Genomic DNA, 16596 nt, shown 5'->3' on the forward strand with positions numbered 1-16596 from the left:
ATGCGGCCGGCAGCTGGAGTGCTTTCTAAAGATTGTGACAGTGAGCATGGGGAGAGGATACTCAACTCGCTGTCAAAACAGGGTATAGGGGGGGCGGTACATCTGTAAAATGTTATGTTATACCCCTAATACGGGTGTAACATGTTACAAAATGTGAAGTTATCCTTTAATTTCTTTGTATAGTTCCAGTGCTACATTATGTGATGGTAAAAAAAAATGGGCAATTCATTAAAAGGAGTGTAGTGCTCCAGCAGTGGACTCTAAAAGAGGTGATAATGGACTGCTGTGTGTAATACCATTGCATATAGCAAGTAAGGATAACCTATTTTTAATTTCAATGTAAAAAAAGCTATTACAATCACTTTAATGAAAAAAATAATAACTGTCACAAGTGCAAAAACTGTTTCAGACATGCATATGATCTACATACGTAAATGGATACTTGAAGTCATTTGGCTTGATGCAGCGCACATAGTGTGGGGTTGTGGCATTCAGTGTCTCCATCAGCAGGTGCAGAGAATTCCTAAACTGAAATATGAAAAACAATGAATAGTAAATCATATTCAGTTGAAAATAAAAAAATCTTTTTTTTGGATTTGTTGCTTTTAAGGGTAGAGAAGAGATATAGATCTGTCACGCTGTATTGTTATAATGGATGTTTACAACTGATCAAAAAAAAATTGTTAAAGAGACCGTGTAAAAATGAATAAAATAAAAGAACATTTTTTTTAAAGCATCCCCGCGTGCAGTAGTGAATGCCTACATTGGTCACTCCCACATATGGAAACGGTGCTTGCACCACACATGTGAGGTATCACTGCGAATGTCTGAGCGAGAAAAATAATTCTAGCCTTAGACCTCCTCTGTAACTCTAAACTGGTAACCTGTAGAAATTTGTAAAGCATCATCTTTGGAGATTTTTAAGTACCATAGTTTGGTGCCATTCCACAATTTTAAAGCATGACATGTTAATTAAGTATCTATTTACTCAGCATAACATAATCTTTCATATTATACAAAAAAATGGGATATACATTATGTTTTGGGTTTCTTTAAAAATTCATTAACGTGCTTTTTTTTCCCAAAATAATCGCATCTGAAAAACAGCTGCGCAAAAAAATTGTGACATAAAAAATTTCAACGACGGCAATTTAATTCTCTAGGGTCTCTAAATAACGATTTTTACTTGTACAGGAATGTCAGAATGTCGTAAAGAACAAATGTCAAAAAAAGGCTGGCTCCCTACCTGGCCTAAGCTGAGTATTCTATCATTGGTTAACCAATCACAGAATACTCAGTTTAGGCCAGGTAGGGGGCATGTGATAAAGGTATGTTCGATCGTTCGTCGAATTACGAACGTTTTGGGCCGAGCACGCGCGCGGGAGTCAGGAGCGAGCGGGGGCGCCTCCAGCGTTGCGTGCGCCCCTATTGGCTGCTCGGCGAGATGACGTATAGCTAAGTGCTCTCGCCCAGCAGAGCCGACCTGCCGCCGTATAACTGTGGCGGCTGGCCGGCAAGCAGTTAAAGGAATTTTTCATTTTTTTTTAAATCATTAAAATCACTGCTCCAGAAAAAACAACAATTTTTAAAACTTTTTTTCCATTGATACATGTTCCCTGGGGCAAGACCCGGGTTCTCAAAGACGTTTTACGACAATAACTTGCATATTAGGCTTTAAAATGAGCACTTTTGAATTCGAACGTTCGAGTCCCATAGACATCAATGGGGTTCTAAATGTTCGGGCGAACGTTCGGTCCGTTCGAAGGTTCTGGTGCGAACCGAACGGGGGGGTGTTTGGCTCATCCCTACTGAGCAATATATATTGCACTCACCCTTTGTCCGCTTCTTCAGGAACGTGGCCATAAAACCCCTACAAAAACTGTGTGTGTCCCTTCTCTCTTCAAATGTACGACAATAAATACAGTAATTACACAATTTCAAAGAAAGACAAGCTAAAGAAGGATGGATCTTTTAGGTTTACCTGATGGCCAACTGTTTTCTTATGCTCCTTGCTTTTTTGGTCAGGCTTTGGCTTGCGCAGGCCTGTGCGGGATAAGAGCGTGCGTCCCGAGGTTGTCACCGTTGTGGGGCTTGTGCTCTGCTCATCTTCTTGGAACAGTTCAGTCAGCAATTTAAACTTAAAAAAAAAAATCAAAACTAAAAAAATTACTATCCCCAAAGCGATGTTTTGAATACCGTTAAATAAATTTAGTACAGATTAGTAAAAACCACTCTTTTTTCTTAAAAATTTTAGGGAAAAAAAAGTGCATAACAAAGATAATAGCATTGTTTTCTAGAAGGTTTTGTAGAACTTAAATGGGTCATAGAAGAAGCATACTCACATGCAGTTATTGAAAAAAGCAAAGAAAGAAAAACAAATCACCGTGGTTTAGTTGGTCTAGTGTCTAACAAAGAAAAGGTTAGTGTACTACTGTGAATAAGAGAGACACCCACCAACACTTCACTCTACCATTCATATGCTGAACACCATCATTAGATGTATTACAAAAAGGGAGATCCTTTTCTCTTATAGCAGGTTAAACAGCACATTGCTTGTGCGGTCTAACTGTAAAAAACCTGGCTGATCTTGCCTATTCCTGTGTCGCCCTTGGTGTGCTGACCACGGTAATCATGGCTACTGATCCCTGATTACTGTGGTCAGTTTACAGGCCTCCGTCATCCCGCTGCTCTCCACCTCTTCCTCCTCCCTGCCTGTCAACTCGTGTGTGCGGTCTCCACCCCCTCTCCTGCCGCTATTAGTAGTAAAGTAAACTTTAAAAAAATTCACTGTCAGCCCCTCTCTTTTATTCAGCCATAACACACTGTGTGGTCAGCATGGCGGTCACGTGACCTCCCGGCTGACATCAGAGAGAGCTCGCCCCCCCCCCCCCCGTGCAGAGCACAGTAGGAGAGCGACCGGGAGTCACGAGACCGGCCTGAAGATATCTGGAAAAGGTTATGTTTTCAACAACACTAAGGCTGGGTTCATACTATGTGTGGCTGTCGAGCACAACAGGGTGTCCTATTCGTCCCCGTTCACATTTTCAGGTCCAAATTTGTGCCTGAATGCGAACCTGAAAATGAGCCAAAGACGCACAGGGCCCTACTGTTGTGCGTTCCATGGCCGCCCTGGAGATGTGTGAACTGGCTTCACTGAGAGCCGGTCACACTCTCTCCTGTCATGCGAAATTGGAAGTGGGAAAACCCACATCCAATCTGCATAAGTGTGAACCCAGCCTTACAAAGTGTGTTATGCCTGGCAGGGAATGATTTTGAAAGGTTACAACCACTTTAACCACAATATTGTTATCTGAATAGGCGTTTCATTATTTCGCTGATGCACATTTTATCATAAGCAGAATATGCATTTAGTTAATTACTCTTAAGAGACACATGCAAGGGATACTGATGGGAATCTTGTCTTCTCCTTGTGTCCCAGATACTAAGCTTAGCATAAAAACTCAGCTGGAAAATGGAAATAAAAAGGACTCATGTAGCTCTTTTAATGTCTACACTAAATTTAACCAGTGTGGTGTACATGCCCCTAGAAACTGGAACACCGTCTGTTCATCAACCAGTGCAAGCAGCCACCCTTATCCCAAGCAAAAAATAAGTAAAGCAGGTTAAAGAAATAGCAGTGGAACCAATTAACCCAGGAGGATATGTCCTAAAAGATTACCTTCTGATGAATGTGTATCAAACACATGGAATAAAAATAAAAAGGAGAAAATACAATGTAATCAGCTGATGGTTCAAAAATAAAACATTAGCAAAATGTACAGATAATTCATGAATGATTACAAAACCATACTGCATTTACAATCCTGAACCAAAGCCTGCAAGTATTTTGGGGTTCATTCACATAAATGAGAGTGTAAAACCCATAGCGCATAGGTTTTTTTAAGAAGATTCCTAATTATAGCTTCAAAATAGATTCTTCAAAATAACAGCAATAGTGAAGCCGTGAAAGTGCATTTCACCAACATTCATTGGTAGTGAATCAATTACAATAATTCAACAACTTGCAGTCCGTGTTGCCAACATCAGTATTTTTACTGGCAGCCAGTAAAAAACGGGCACTTTGTGCCTACCAGTAAATGCCAGTGCCAGTAAAAAAATATGGCTGTGATGCTCGGCTTCGGGAATGGCGCATGCACCGTTCCTGTCCTGAGCCAGCCGAGACGGCAGAAGGTGGGTCTGGCGGAGGCAGTGCCTGAGAGTGTCACGTGATGTCACAGTGCAAAGGAGCCAAACGGAGCGGTCAGAGACTCATGTGCAGGTCTGCGGGACGGGAGCAAATCAAGCTGGGGGCAAGATTGTCAGTGCTGTTTGGATTGAAGTGAGTGGACTGAAGGGATCACCTGGCGTGGAGAGAGACTGTCACTGTGACTCAGGAGGGGACGTGTCGATGAGGTGTCATCATCATCATCATCTGTGCTGCTGCACACTGCTGTCAGTGTCATTTTGAGAGTCCATTTCATGTGTGTGTGCCACCCATTCTAATTCCTTGCCTTCCTAAATCCTGTTCCTGATTTTCTTACTTAGTATATGAAAAATAAAATATGTTTTTGCCCTAATAGCTACATTTTGCATTGCTAGTTGCATAATACTGACATTTGCACTTAAAACTGTAATTTTGAAACTTTTGGAAATTCCGGTAAAAAAATTGGCTGTGCCCATGAATTTCAATCTGGTAGGTTGGCAACACTGCTTGCAGTACAAAGGTCCGGTCTCAATCCAGAGCTGTGCATGAAAGCCGCATTGGTGCTCTCTCTATATCTCCCTCCTCACTGGCTCAGGGGCATCAGTGGGAGCCATCGGCTTCAGCTGCTGTCAATTACAGCCAGTGAGGAGGGAGCAGAGGGTGAGGCTGAGCTGCACCTCTGTGGGTCCATGAGCGTGGCCCAGGAGCAAGCTGACATGAGTGCCCCTATAGCCAGCGGCTTGCTAAGGGGGCAGGAAGCAGGGGGGGAGGAGCCAGGAGCAAAACTACTGTACAGAGCAGGCAAGTATGGCATGTTTGTCATAAAAAAATCCTTTTATCATCTCTTTAAATGATTAAAACAAGCTGTGGACTAAAGCTTGCCATAGATGGATTGAAATTCAGCCGGTTCAGCAGGAACCGGAAGAATTTCTATCATGTATGATCAATCCAGCTCTAACAATGGACTTCTGTTGAACTGGAACGTTGGAATACTTTTCTCAATCAGCCAGCTACAGCCGCTGATCGAGTCGCCACTGTCAGAAAATAATATCTCAGTGGGGAGAATCTCTCTATCCACCTCAATTATGTGAATGGAGGAATCTGCTCTTTATTTTCGTTCAGCTCACAGCCCAAGAGAAAAAAACGATCATCTATGGTAAGCCTAAGGGTCCTTTCACACGAGCGGACCGTTCGTCCGTTCATTACAAGTCCGTTAACGGACTTGTAATGAATCCCTATGGGAACGTGTCCGTTAGCGGATGGAGCATCCGCTAGCGTCCGCGTCAGTCGGGATCCGCTTTTCCGAACGGAAGAAACCCTATTTTCTTTCCGTTCGGCGGAACGCACCGGATGCAGACGGACAGACGGTCCGTCTGCATCCGGTCCCCCATAGGGCACAGCGGAGCAGAGACAGGGCGGTCCCTGCACTGTGTGCGGGGACCGCCCTATCCGCCGGCAGCTCAGCGGGGATCCCCGCTGAGCTTTGGCGGACACACGGAGCGGACCCAGAAACGGTCCGCTCCGTGTGAAAGAGCCCTAAGGTACATGGCATCTTTAGAACTTTAGCACATTTCCTTATACTAGTCAGAAGACTTCCATATCAAAGTGTAAACCAATACATCCCACATATAATTGATGCATAACTAATTAGCAATCAACCCAATATAATTATTACTTAATTGCTTTAACGTTTTGTGCACACCTGTTATTATATAAATGATAAAGTCAGTGAAGAAAACATATTATATAAAAGACCTAACAAGTGTTTATGTGGCCCACAAGAGGGCCTACTCTACTCTAAGGAGAAGCAACACATCACATGATGGCAACTATTGAGGCCGCAGAATGACATTCACAAAGATTAATCTACAAGAACATACAGTTGGGTGGTTGAGATGATGTCAATGATATCTCCTTTCCAATGATGAACTAGCATGTGATAAAGAAAGACTGTGTGAATGTATGATACTTATGAGTGATGTGCTAATAAAGATACATCCTAAATGACAAATCTAGAAAATGTAAATCTCTATTTTCTGGAACAATGATTGTAGTAATTTCGCTTCACCAACCTTACTGGCTTTCAAGATTTTAACTTGCTCTTCAAACACCGTATCCTTGTTCTTTTCAAGAAAGCCTTCGCACTGATATTCAACCTGAAGTAGACATTAATATAGTTCTAGCATTACAAAATAAAGAAGAATTCGATCACTAAAAGACCTAGCATGTCCAATTAAACAAACACGTATTTGGGGTATCTGGCTTAGGGGGGTCAGCTAGTCTTACTATTAATAGCCCCTATATTATATATTTAGATCTAAAGTGGGTTAAAATTAGATTTACAGGAAAGCATTTGCTTAGAATAGAGTTCTTCTCATGTTAAAGGTTCACCCCAAAAAAAAATTCTAACATTACATTGAGACGAGTTGTGAGAATGACATTAGGCTGTTTCTTTTTTATTTCCTTGCCATACATACCGTTTTATCTATATTTTCACCGCGGCCTCGGGGTATGTAATCTGCGGGACTGGGCGTTCCTATTCACATGTTAATTGATTTACATGCTTCCGACTGGCGCATACAGCGCATCACGAGTTGCCGAAAGAAGCCGGACTGCGAGTCGGCTCTATACGGCGCCTGCGCACCGACGTTCGGCTTCTTTCGGCAACTCGTGACGCGCTGTATGCGCTGGTGGGGAAGCATGTCAATCAATTAGCATGTGAATAGGAACGCCCAGTCCCGCAGATTACATACCTGGAAGCCGCAGTGAAAATATAGATAAAAGGGTATGTACGACAAGGAAATAAAAAAAAACAGCCCAATGTCATTCTCACAACTCGGCTCAATATAATGTTTGAATTTTTTTTTGGGGTGAACCCCCGCTTTAAAGAAGAATTCAAGCTAAAACCTAGCTAGTCTTAGAAATAGAGCTCCCCCTGTCTTCTAACACCTGTGATGACTAAACCGTGTAAATAAAGACGTATATTATATACTCACCTATTTTCAACCCTGTTTCGGTCCGGTCATGACTCCCCTGTGTCAACCAGCAGCTGCTGCAGGGAGAGGAGGAAACGCCATAAAAAATGATGGGCCATAGGAGCCTATGGGTGAAGTTACTGCTCCAGGCTTTCCCAGCCATTGTCGGGTGCTTTCTCCTCTCCCCTGCAGCTGACGTTGGCTGACACAGAGGATCAAATGGCCAGACCAGAGTGGTCTGAAAACAAGTAAGCATTTACCTTCTTTTTTTTTTTTACAAAGGTTAGTCAGCATAAGTGCTAGGAGCAGAGAGGGAGCATTTTTAAGACCACTTGGGTTTAGCCTGGAATTCTACTTTAAAAAGCCATTGTATACATCTCTTAATGTGGTGTTACTAAAAGCACAACAGTAAAATCAGTCTGTATATGCAGTAAAGATTGCTTGTTGTACTCACTGTGGAACCTAAGGGGTTAATCCTCTGCATTGTGTAAAAAGGCTGTTTGATCCTGTCTTCTCTGATCCTGATTTTACTGTCCCCAATCTGCTGATAGCACAGAGCCTTGGAGGCACTCTGCACATACCTAGTTTGGTGAGTACTGCTAGATTATTATTTTTTGGGGGGGAGTGGTGTGAATGTAATCAGCACTGTCCAGACAGAGGGTCAGGGGTCGTGAAGCCTCATAGGACAGTCAAATAAGAATGAAAACTCCTCCTACAAACTTTAACCAGTGCTCAGCGGCACACTGATAGAAGTCACAAGACTGCTATATACTGCTGATGAGAAAAGGTATTTAGCAGTTTATATTTACTAAAATAATTGCATTTCCATATTCTGTGTACTGTGGGAGAACATATATTGAATGCAGGGTCCTGGGTTTAGTAACACTAAGTAAATAATACCCAAACAAAAAGGTTGGTAACTACGTGTAATGCACTCTAAAATCACGTTTATTACAGCTTCATAAAGAGTACCAAAAAGCCTCAATGTACAAGAGGCTGACGCATTTCAGCACAGGTGGGCTTTAGTAATAACAGTTTGGTCTGTGGTCTGGGAACACACAGAGCTCTTTCTAATTTATTTCGATTGGGTTTTAGCATCACATTGGTACTGTATTTATACATCTCTTAAATGTTCCCCAAACGCAACACTTAAAGCGGAGGTTCACCCTCAAAATGAACTTTCCAGCATCCTTAAAGCGGAAGTAAACCCATCAATTTAACAGTTTGAAAAAGCAGTTACATTCCTGGCATGCCGGGAATGCTAACTGTCACATGGTGTCATAACTGATCACATGTGCAGCATCATGGCAGTTGAAAATTAAACAGAGGCCAAGACGCGCCTTAGCAGCCGTCAATCAACTCCTCTTCGCTTAGAAACGCCCATTCCCCGCAGGATTCCCCGCTCGGAGCCGGAAAACAAGGGCTCATATAACGATAAGTACAAGTAAAAAAAAACAAAAAAACAGCATACTGCAGATGTTAGCAGTATGCTACAGCTAATGTCAAAAAGTGGATTTTTGGGTGAACCTCCGCTTTAAGCTTCACTCCTGAAAGCAAAACAGATGGGTTGGGTGCTATGCCACCACTTTGCAGTTCAACTGTCACTCAGATCCACCATGCCACTAAATAAAGCGCATGACAGCCTGCTCTTGGTGGCAAAAAGAAAGATAAGGAGACATCCTGTAGATCAGCGGTGCCCAACCTTTTGAAGAGCGAGGGCCACTTAAGCGACTTAGTAACCGGTCACGGGCCACAATAAGCAGAGTGGGCAGATGACAGGTCTGCATCCACTCTGCATATGCAAAGCGGACACAGACACAGCCCGCTCCATTCTACGGGCCCTCTGATCTGATCAAATGGAAGGGGACGGATTCTGTTTTTTTGGCAGATCGAATTGGAAGTAGGCGAGTTTAAACAGACACAAGTCTGTTTACATCTGCCGCTCCATAGAGGTGAATAGAGGGTCCGACGGATCATGTCAAAGGGCCTTAGGCTACTTTTTACACTGATGGTCTGCGGTCTACCCACACCGTGGGTGCAGCACAGTGCACCTGTGGCTTTTCTGTGGATTAGCTGTACTTTGCCATAGAATTCTAATATATCCTGCAGGTGTGGTGCACTTTCTGAAAGTGCACCAAACCCACAGGTTTAACCAGAAGTCTATAACCATATATACACTGTGATTTTAATAATAAACTTGCTGTCCCAGGCAGAGTGCATTTGGTATCACACCGCCTATGATAGGAGCTGGTGCTTTACAGAAAACATTGGCTTATGCGGCTCTTCTCTGCAGCTACCTGCTTTCTCTACCACTGGCTTCATTCACAACACCGATTCTCTGGCATGGCAGGTAGGCAACCTGCAATATGGGCTTGCCAACCCGCCATCCCAGAGCAGGAGGTCGCGGGCCACATCGGAGGGCTGGTGGGCCACATGTGGCCCCCTGACCACTGGTTGGGCACCCCTGCAGTAGATAATGCAAAGTACATTTTATCTACCACCAGAATTATATCCTGCAAGCCATTGAGTTACAAGTGCCACATAAATAATACCATGAAACCAGATGAATATAGTGCGCTGTCACAATCCTAAATGTAAGTACATATGACAAAGAACAAACCATATCTACAAGACAAACCTAAAATACATACAACCACCAGGGGCAGACATATCATTTATGAAGACTGTGCAGCTTCACAAAGTCCCTCTAGGCTTTAGGGGTCCATTTCATGGTGCTGGGACCTTTCCTACCATCACATAGACTAGTAAACTGCTCACTGCTATCTACATGTCAATTGTTACTCAGTAAAGAATTCATTTTACTTGGCCAATAATTAAATGCTAATGGTGGTGGTGTGGGGTTACTCTTGAATCGGGGACCCTTGGACCACTACTGAAAACAACCATATGTAACAACCCAGGTATGCCCAACAAAGAAAAAAATAATACAATTGCATAGTTTGAATATTAGACAGGACTGTGGCCACTCACTAACTAGATGAAATAACACACTTATATTTACCTTGTCTGCAAAGTGCTTGATAATAAAAGCTACGTTAGACAAACGTGGTTTTTCAAACAACGGGCAGGTCTTGAGGTGGGTATTGTATAATTTCTGGGCCCATGTGTTATCTGACCCTTTGGGCATCTGCAAAATCAAACGTATAAGAATCATTTTTCAAAGAAAACAGAATTAAATTGTAAGAAACACTTAGGGGCAGATCCACAGACAGAGTACGCCGGCGTATCTACTGATATGCCGGCGTACTTTCAAATTACCCGCGTCATATCTTTAGTTTGAATCCTCAAACCAAGATACGACGGCATCTGGGTTAGATCCGACAGGCGTGCGGCTTCGTACACCTTCAGATCTTAGATGCAATACTTCGGCGTTCGCTGGGTGGAGTTCGCGTCGTTTTCCGCGTCGGGTATGCAAATTAGCTATTTCCGACGAACCACGAACGTACGCGCGGCCGTCGCATTCTTTTATGTCGTCTCTAGTCGGCTTTTTCCGGCGTATAGTTAAAGCTGCTGTTTTGCAGAGTATAGTTAGACTTGCCATGTTAAGTATGGCCGTCGTTCCCGCGATTAAATTTATTTTTATTTTTTGCGCAAGTCGTCCGTGAATCGGGATGGACGTAATTCACGTCTATGTTAAAAAAAATGACGTCCTAGCGACGTCATTTAGCGCAATTCACGGCGGAAAATTTCGGGACGGTGCATGCGCAGTTCATGGGCACAGTCATTTAAATGAAACACGCTCCCTAATCGCCGATTTGAATTCCGCCGCCAGAGATAGACTACGCCGCCGTAACTTACGGCGCAAAATCTTTGAGGATTCGAAGTCTGGCAAAGTAAGTTACAGCAGCGTAGCGTATCTCCCATACGCTGCGCCGGTGCAGATCTCTGTGGATCTGGCCCTTAGTGTTTAAACCTAGTATATATTTTTCTTAACATTACAAAAACCCAGTGAAGTTACTGGCCTCAGAAAATACACAGAGATTAAAAAAAAAAAAATGCTTGCTCATACATACGTTGTACCTGTTTATCTGCCATCCTCTCTCCTCTACAGCCATTCAAAGTGCAGAATTGAGACAGTATTTCTGGCTCCAAAAGGAAGAGGGACCTAATCTGTCACACACTGCACAGAGAAAGGGAGCTACGTGTAATCTGAGACCTTAGGGAGACCACACCCCTCTACACAGTCTCATAGGGAAACACACAGCTGTGGTTGTCAATCACAAGTTGTGTGCTTGGGGAGGGGGAGAGGGCTGTCTCCCAGGATTCTCTGGTGTCAGCATAGTCTGTCAGAAATGACTCGTACAGATAGCATAGGAATGAGAGGGGAGACACAAATCAAACTCAGTGCTTCGGATTGAGGCAAGTACACACTATAGAAGGATATGTTTTGTTCATTTATAATTTTAGAGGCAGTGACAGCTACGTAATGCAGGGCACCCCCCTAATCCATGTTTCGGCCCTCTAATCTACATGGGGGCACCAGACACATGGATTCTAATGTTTTTTTTTTTTTTAGTTACGTGATTAAAGGCTCTAATAGGCTTCAAAAAAGGGTGGGCTTGGGGCGCAGTGCCCACCCAGTTGTGTGACAATAATGAATTAAATATTTGCTATTGTGTTCCTGATGCTCCTCCTGGCCAATCAGGAAGCGGGTCCCGTTACTCGATTGGCCGAGAGGAGAAGCGATCTTATTGGCCGCTGAGGATGAGGAGGAGGAGGAGGGAGGAAATGCAGAGGAAGCCGCCTTAAAGCACCAGGAGGAGGAGACGCTGCCCGCGACCTTGATGGGGTAGTTTGGATTGTTTGTCGGCCCCCTCAACAAAAATTTGTACCACCAGCCGCCACTGTTCAGGGGTTTACAGCCAATTGAAATATATACAATAAGTATGATAAGTACGATTTAAATCTGCTCCTGCATTTCTCTTCTGCTCCCTCCCTCTTAGGACACCATATAGGTCATATGCATGGGTAGTGTACGCACCATCATGAAGTGGTTCATACTACGCAACATAATGACTTGCATTGGGGCAAAAAAAAACTTGAATCAATTCTGTTCACATGAATCAGCTTTTATTAATATGTTCTCAGTATGTTTTGTTACAAAACTGTCATGCCGCGTACACACGATCATTTTTCGGGTTGTAAAAAATGACTTTTTTTTTTTTAATATCATTAAAAACGATCGTGTGTGGGCTTCAGAGCATTTTTCGGGTTCTAAAAAACGGGCAATTTTTTTTCCGAACATGCTCTATTTTTAACAACGTTTTCAATGTTGTCCTTTTTCAGGTTGTAAAAAATGGTCGTGTGTGGGCTTTAACGACGTGAAAAATCCGTGCATGCTCAGAAGCAAGTTATGAGACGGGAGCGCTCGTTTCGGTAAAACTACCGTTTGTAATGGAGTAAGCACATCCATCACACTGTAACAGACAGAAAAGCGCGAATCGTCTTTTACTAATGCTAAAGCAGCCCAAAGGGTGGCGTCATCCGAATGGGACTTCCCCTTTATAGTGCCGTTGTACGTCACCGCACTTTGCTAGAGCATTTTTTTTTTCACGATCGTGTGTAGGCAAGGCCGTTTTAATTATCAAGTTGAAAAAAACTATGGGCCAGATTCCAGTACATCCTGCGTTGGTGTAGTGTAAGCCATTTACACCACGCCACCGCAACTTACTGGAGCAAGTGCCGTATTCCCCAAACACTTGCTCCGTAATTTGCAGCGGTGTAGTGTAAATGGCCCAGCGTATGGCCGCGTAATTCAAAGGGGGCGGCTTGTATTCAAATTAAGCACGCCCCCGCGTCGATCGAACTGCGCATGCGCCGGGCGGAAAAAGAGCCCAGTGCGCATGCTCCAGCTCACGACGGAAAACGTCAATGACGCCGACGTGAGCGTCATTGACGTAAAGTCATATTCGCGGACGACTTAGTAAAACGACGTAACCGACGGAAAAAGACGCTGACCCGACGCCTTACTTAACATGGCATACGGCGTACTGGCGTAAGGTTACCCCTCATATAGCAGGGGTAACCTTACGCTTACGGAAACAACGTAAACCACGACTACGCGACGCAAATTCGTTCGGGAATCGACGTATCAGGCTCATTTGCATAGTTAAATGAGAACGGAACGTAAACGCCACCTAGCGGCCAGCGGGGAATTACATCTAAGATCTGACGGTGTAAGTGACTTACACCTGTCGGATCTTGGCCGTATCTATGCGAAAATGATTCTAGGAATCACTCGCATAGATACCCGGGGCCAAAAACAGAGCTACAACAGTGTTTTCTGAGATACACCGTCGTAACTCTTTTGAGAATCTGGCCCTTTGTTTTTTCTAGAGCCTGAAAAACTTCGATTTTTACAACCCGAAAAATGATCGTGTGTACGCGGCATCAGTTCTAGAAGCAAATCTGAATATAGACCAAATTAATACAACACTAAATCACAACGGCCATGGATAGACTTGGATTCATGTCATGGCATGACAGCTGTAGATAAAGCTTCTTTGGCTTTCCAGAGCAGTGTGTATCAGGTTTCTCAGTATGCTGCTTTTAGTCTTGTGATACATTGAAGACAGACGGCCCTCCTACCTTACATTCTTCATCAAGTAGGTCCAGGATACCCATTTTGGATTCTATGAGGTTGATGCAGGGCTGGTTGTCATAAAAGTCAATTAAGGTCCATGGGATTTGTTCTTTCATGTACTCCTCTTGTTCCAACTTAAACACATGCTGCAAACAAAGCAGAAAACATGTGTTCAAAGGAATGTAAAACTGCATAATGCAGGTGTAGGCCTTGGGTAAAATTCAAAGAAGACGTATGACAGGTATGGTGTCAAATACAGAAGAAAAAAAAAATTGCAAAAATTAATGAGGAAAGTGAAACATAGTGAGATATATACAATATGTCATAAATGTCTAAAATCTTATAAAAGGGGATACAAGTACTGATTTTGATGGAAACGATTCCTGCAATGACTTCACTCATCGTATCTTAACTGTCTGCTCACACTGGCTAAAACTACCAGATTGCTTATATTCATCTCATTTGCTGGTTAGTAGAGGTGCTAATAAACTGCCTGATATGCAGAAATCCACTAGAAAGAGAAATTACAAATCTGTACATAAAATGTAAGAATAAAAAAAGGAAAATAGCAATCAATGGAATGTGGGAAAAACACAATCACACTTACCTTCCAATGAGCTTTAGAATAATAATACACAATACAAACATAAAATACACGCTCAGGACCATAACCCTAGGCTCACACTAGTGAGGGACATGCGTCCCGCATTTGCTCGGACACGGCAGCCTATTAATTTGAATTTGAAGGTGCAAGTAGCTTTTTAAAGACGCGGTTTTGACCATGTGGTTTCTCTGCAGTTCCCGCGTCCGTGATCGCGCTGCGGGATGAGATGCATGCTCCCCAGTGTTAACCCCTTCCCTGCCAGTGTCATTTATACATTGATCAGTGCATTTTTTTTTTTTTAGCACCGATTACTATATTAATGTCAATGGTCCCCAAAAATTTTCACTTTTGCCGCCATTACTAGTAAAAACACACACACACAAAAAAAAAGCCCATCAATCTATCCTATTTTGTAGATGCTATAACTTTTGCGCAAACCAATCAATATACGCTTATTGCAATTTTTTTACCAAAAATATGTAGCAGAATAAAAATTGGCCTAAAATGATGAATGAATTCGTTTTTTCATATACAGTATTTTTTGGGATATGTATTATTGTAGAAAGTAAAAAAATATTTATATTTATATTATTGATCAAATACCACCAAAAGAAAGTTCGATTTGTGGGAAAAAAGGGACATCAATTCTGTGAAATACGCAGTGCCCCGTATCGCAAAAAATGGCCTGGTCATTAAGTGGGTTAATCTTTCCAGGGCTGAAGTGGTTAAAGTGTTTTTTTTTTTTACCTTCATGCATTCTATAAAAAAATCTTCTCTGTGCAGCAGTCCCCCCAAGCTCCCTAACACTTACCTGAGCCCCATCACGATCCAGCGATGTGCACAAGAGCCTCAGCTCCACAGGGACTCTCCCACTTCATTGGCTGAGACAGCAGCGGAAGCCATTGGCTGTCAACCACAGCCAGTGAGCCAATGAGAAGAGAGTGGTGGGGCCAAGGCGCGCACTGTGCCTGAATAGCACCTGGAAGTGGGTGCGATATATTAAGCTGCACAGAGCAACAGCTCAAAGCAAGCCTTATTGGGTGCCACCATAGTGTTTGCTCTGGGGGCAGGGCACTTGGCAGGATGGAGCGGCTTGGAGCACCAGGAAGTGGGGGACTCCAGAAGAGGAGGATCGGGGCTGTTCTGTGCAAAACCTTTACAACAGAGCAGGTAAGTATAACACATTTGTTATTTATTTTTATTTTTTTAAACTTGCCTTTAATATCACTTTAAGAAGTAAATAACCCTATGGGAGTAGCTCACAAAAATCACATTTTGTTGCAGCGGATGGCTTTTACTTGCATCTTAGTGTAGACTTCTGGGAAAATCAGTGAGACAATCATACAAGCAAGAAAATAAATTTCTGTGGAAGTTCTGTACACCAACTGCATATAGAAGGCGTCCAAGCTTCCATATTTCATTGAATTTTACAGAAAATTACAGCGGCTGCAGATTGAAAAGGAAAAGTAATTTTTAATAACATTAAATTACAATATGGCTTGTGTAGCAATTGTATATACTATATTTTAAATTTGCTTTTTTTTCCCCCCTACAAAAGTTAACCCTTGAATAAGGTTTGTACAAAGAAAATGTTGTTTTTCTATTGCTGTACTGTCCTTCAAAAAATACTAGTTGCCTGACTTACATGGTGCTCTGAGCATTTCAACACATTTTGCATTACTGACTTGGTAACAATATGGAGATTCTGAGCCCCGACTTCACCTGCTCCAGTTTTTTCCTGGAAACAGGTACACAATGGTGGCCTACATGCTTGATGAGCAGACTGTATCATGAGTGACCACTCACCAGATTGAACTGCTGCTGCAACTTCTCATTGGCATAGTTGATACAGAACTGCTCAAAGCTGTTTATCTCAAATGTTTCAAACCTGAAAAACAATACACATGTATTAATATGAATTTTCAACCATTAACACCTGAAATTATTACGATTTAAAAACCTGTACTGAAAAGACGAGAAGGAGGATTTCTCAGTTAAATGTGAAGTTTAGGTATGGCAATTTTTACAGTTACAATGGCCCAGCTTGGATGCATGCATGTATGTATGTGCCATACTTTTTGGATCCCCATGGGAGCTGGAAATCACTGTAGCAAGTACTACTTACTACTAGGCACTGCCATTCAGAAATCACTTTGCATGATCTGACTGGCCCTTTAACCACTTCATGCCCACACTATAGCCGAAAGAT

The 16596-nt window shown here is 42.8% G+C and overlaps 1 protein-coding gene across 13 annotated transcripts in view; it reads right to left on the reverse strand.

The window, feature by feature from the left end:
* Window positions 1-16596, reverse strand: part of MYO5A (myosin VA) — a 241964-nt gene that overhangs the window by 86260 nt on the left and 139108 nt on the right. For 7 of the 13 annotated variants that reach the window (XM_040342698.1, XM_040342697.1, XM_040342695.1 and 4 more), the window contains exons 11-16: window positions 16194-16275; window positions 13789-13929; window positions 10202-10327; window positions 6277-6360; window positions 1982-2140; window positions 431-528 (exon numbers count right to left, since the gene is read on the reverse strand). In XM_040342698.1, coding sequence (XP_040198632.1) covers window positions 431-528; window positions 1982-2140; window positions 6277-6360; window positions 10202-10327; window positions 13789-13929; window positions 16194-16275 — 690 coding nt within the window. The remainder of the gene's footprint in view (window positions 1-430; window positions 529-1981; window positions 2141-6276; window positions 6361-10201; window positions 10328-13788; window positions 13930-16193; window positions 16276-16596) is intronic. The other 6 variants (XM_040342696.1, XM_040342705.1, XM_040342701.1 and 3 more) reach the window with 1 other exon arrangement.

This window comes from Rana temporaria, chromosome 3 (assembly GCF_905171775.1).
Source record: "Rana temporaria chromosome 3, aRanTem1.1, whole genome shotgun sequence".
Lineage (NCBI taxonomy): Eukaryota > Metazoa > Chordata > Amphibia > Anura > Ranidae > Rana > Rana temporaria.